The following is a 4,027-nucleotide window of genomic DNA, read 5'->3' on the forward strand; positions in this document are numbered from 1 at the left end:
TCTGGTCTTAGTGTCATTATCCTAGAGATACTGCTTCATAACAAGTCGCATGACTGATTGTAGCACCAGGATATCTATGCTTTTAACAATGCACTGATCATCACATACTTCAGTTCTATACTTACTTTGAAATAAGAGCTCTTGAAAATATCAATTTCCAGTAAAGACAAGCATCAGTCTGAACTCAACAGCACAGGATCACAGGAACCTCTGGGTCCTGACCCCACGACAAGTGCTTTGTAGTTCAGTAAGAACTACACCGTTGTTATCAATTCCTGTTCCACTGAACAACTTTATGCTAGTAAAAGTCAAGTTGGAACTCTGTACTTTAGGTGTTTGATTAAGGGAGGGCCCAAGGACATGAAGCCGCTGTCACGTTACAGAAGAAGGAAAAAAGAAAGCAGATGGAGGTGAGGGTGTGAAAATGAGGAGATGACAGAATAGGAAGAAAGGAGGGAAAATAGAACAAGGCCACAAATCATCATGACAGACATGGCAGCAAATCTCACCTGGAATGTTGGATTGTAATTTAAAAATGCCTTTCTCATCCAGCTTACCTAAAGCACTCCCATCATGGTCACCTCTGGATTGTCTAAGTTCCAAGCTTGCTACTCTGTGCAAATAGACCAGAGGCTGCTGCTTCCCCTTGGCACCGGCAAAGTTTCCTGGTTCACTGCCAGGGAGCTGCTGCAATTGTCCACTCACTCCTGGGAGGAACTAAGGCTGCTACCTGAGTAATAAATAGCAGAGTTCAGAGTGCTCACCTGCAAGTGAATTCCCTCCCCTGTGTCACACACGACAGAACATTCTACAGCAGCCCCAAGATGAAGCTGGTGTTGCTCTTCCTGCTGGCTGCCCTGCCCTTTTGCTGCTATGCAGGTGAGTTCCATGCAGGGAATACAGTCTTTCACCAAGGGTGGTGCCTGTGTCATTGGAGTGGAAGTTCTGGTCCTCGAGCTTCAGCACAGGACATTAATTTCAGGCAATCAGGAGTGCTCTTTGGAATCTTTCTAGCCACACTGGAGAGGCACACAGAGTGTCATTGGCACTTAGGTGTGCCGGCACGTTCACAGCTATCATGAACCAGGGTGGGTTTTGAGATTTGATACTAGAATCAGATGTTCCAATGGGACAAATGTAGAAACAAATGATTACCTTGCATTTGACACAAACAAGTTTCCCTTGAAGTACTAATGAATCTCCACAAATGGAAAGGAAATGGAAAAGCTTCAAGAGAGAAAGCCCAGACTCCAACAAATGACCCAGCAGGAAACATATTGAGGGCCACACAACAAACAGATGGGGCTGATCTGGACCTCCCTGATGGCCCTTTGGCTCCCACTACCTTTGTGATCAGTGCTGACTGGCAGGGGGACTCATTCTCAGGAGTCCCCTGCAGCCATGAAGGGGAAACAAGCTCTGGCAAAAGCAACATGGTGGACATCGATGCTGTCATATGCTCTGCACATTTCATAAGCTGCCTCAGCCTTCTGCTCCTGAGGGTGGTTCAAAAGGCATTGTGTTCAACAACCTGAGACAAAATTGCAGAGCCATGTGTAACCAGCTGCTGTGAGCAAGCCAACACTTCCTCTGCACAGACTGGCCACCCACTGTCCCCTCCATTACAAGAAATTCTGTTTCTCACTGCTCTGGGTATCAGGTAGTTTAGAACTCAAAGGGTGAGTGAACACTATTCTAGACCCAGTAGTTCCATGCTTTTTCAACTTCCTACATGATGGTTTCAACAATGGCAGTGGGGCACAGTTCTTCTGTTTCTTCCCCAGGTTCTGGCTGCCAGCTTCTTGAGGATGTAATCACAAAAACCATCGAACGTAATGTGACTGTGTCTCAGTACAAGGAATTTCTTCAACCTTACCTAGATGATAAGCCCAGTGAACAGGCTGCAGAGCAACTCAAGCAATGTTTTCTCAGCCAGTCAGATGAAACACTGGCCAATGTTCAGCAGCTGATGGTAATTTTCCCTTCCTCTTTCATACCTCTTAAGTCCTTGACCTGGAAAGAGTAGTCTCTCTGTCTCTTGCCAATGCTGACAAAGCACCTGAGGCACATTCCATTTCTAAAGCACATGATGGAAAAGGTGTGTGGTGACTTTTCCTTCATCAGCTTTTCATTTCTACTTTACTATTAGAATCATCATTAAAGTACAAGTGAAAAAGCCAAAAGAAAGAAAAGAATTCTCAAGAAATGACTTAGGTACCCTCAGTTCTTCAGGACATTTACACTGACACAGACAGGCACGCATGCAAACACAAATTTTCAATGAAGGGTAAAATTGTGATTCTCAAGTATCCCTCAGCAGGGTGTGCTGGCACACACTTGTAATCCCAGCATGCAGGAGACAGAGGCAGAAAAATCAGTGTATTTGAGGACAGCCTGGGGTACATGGTGAATTCAAGGCCAACGTGAACTACATACTGAGACCCCATCTGCAAGAAAAACAAAAGCAGTCATCATCTTTAGGCACAATCAGAAAAATCAAGAAGGCTTCACCTGAAACAAAATACATGCTAAAAACAGGACAGTTTGGTAGAATCCATAAAAACCTCATTCTGGTAAGATTGTTTGTACCTACTTTAAAGATTTTCAAGTTGTCTGTCTAATCGCACACATATTTTAGCTGTTTGAAAGCTGTTTAGCAGAAAAGTTTGAAATCCTTAGATCTTTTTATTCCACATCAAATGTTTGTCAAACGCCAAGTGTGCATTATGATAGTGAACACGGACAGTGGTTGATGGATCATTTAAAAGAAAGCATGACACAAATCCTAATTTCAATTTATGTAAGATTTTAGTTCAGAATCTTACAATATTTTTGTTAATTCGTTTTGTTGTAGAAAGCTTGGGAAAATGTCAAACAGCATAAGACTTAACTGCACACCACCTGCACTCCAAGATAATGTGATTATCCTTATTTCAACCCAGGTTAGAGTTACCATCCATAGTGTGGAGCACCAGTGTTTTGCAGGCCACAGAGGCAGAGGTGTAGGTCTTTGGTTTTCCTTCAGCCATTAAACATTTAAGGCAATAAGGTAACTGAGTGAGGTCACATCCTTCTTTGAGGAGAGAGTTTAACAGTGCTCAGCTGAAAAGCTGATATTGCTGTAGTTTACTGTGGCAGTTCTTTCACAACTTATACCTAGGGCATATTTCAATGTAAACTCTTTAGAAGACCCCGAAGCTTTGGAAAAAAATTATTGAAAGGGTTCATTTTGGAGAAAGGAGCTAGAGGCCTTCTTTGGTATCAATAAATATCACCTGATGATGGGACATGTGAGGAGATAACCTGTTCTGTTTCCAGAGCTTTTTAGGATGCTACACAGTCATCACAACCACAGAAAAATCACAAGAGGAAAAGTACTTGATTGTCAATATTTGAATTTACAAGACAGAGCTAAAAGTCTTCATGATGTCCCTCTTTTTGTTTTACAGAACATAATATATAACAGCATTTTCTGTAAGCTCTATAAATAAGACTCTTGTCTCCCGAGACTACAGAGCATGAAAAGAACTGAGATGCCGAAGCTACAGAGCCTAACCTTCCTTCCTGCCTTTCTCCTTCTACCTATAAGCTGCAAGACAATTGTTGAAACCTTAAGTACATTTTCATTTCAATAAACTATCTGCAACACTAAAGCTCCTGTTTGTTCTGCCACAACACTGGAGACTTTGAAAGACTTCTGCACATGAGATCATTAAAGAAATTCTTCTTCATTAAAAAACTGCAGGGTGTGCTGTTGAGGAGCCTCAAAAGCACATTTACTGTCCCTTTCTGTCCCCAGCACAGATCCTCTCTCTAGACAAGTGCTTTGGCATCTTCTCGTGAACCTCCCTGAGGTCCTCTAGCTCAGAGTTTTGAGGTCAGGCTGTGCTCGGAGCCTGGCACCTGCCACTGTGTTTATGTGCTCCCTGAGGCCTGCCCCTATGGCTTCCAGTTTATGGAAGAGGAGGATGGTCAACAGATGGAGAACGTTCTCCTCCTCCAGTCCGTGAACACTATCTAGAGTATT

General features: G+C 43.1%; 1 protein-coding gene across 1 annotated transcript; it reads left to right on the forward strand.

Moving 5' to 3' along the window:
- The first annotated feature begins 723 nt into the window (after positions 1–723).
- On the forward strand, positions 724–3,653 carry LOC100713917 (mammaglobin-A-like). Its single transcript, XM_013150566.2, has 3 exons — positions 724–879; positions 1,785–1,972; positions 3,450–3,653. Exons 1-3 carry the CDS (start codon positions 825–827, stop codon positions 3,489–3,491), a joined length of 285 nt encoding a protein of 94 aa, XP_013006020.1. The 5' UTR covers positions 724–824; the 3' UTR covers positions 3,492–3,653.
- Positions 3,654–4,027: the final 374 nt, after the last annotated feature.

The sequence above is a fragment of the Cavia porcellus genome, unplaced genomic scaffold (assembly GCF_034190915.1).
Source record: "Cavia porcellus strain 051 isolate PalLab524CR breed Dunkin Hartley unplaced genomic scaffold, mCavPor4.1 scaffold_17, whole genome shotgun sequence".
Lineage (NCBI taxonomy): Eukaryota > Metazoa > Chordata > Mammalia > Rodentia > Caviidae > Cavia > Cavia porcellus.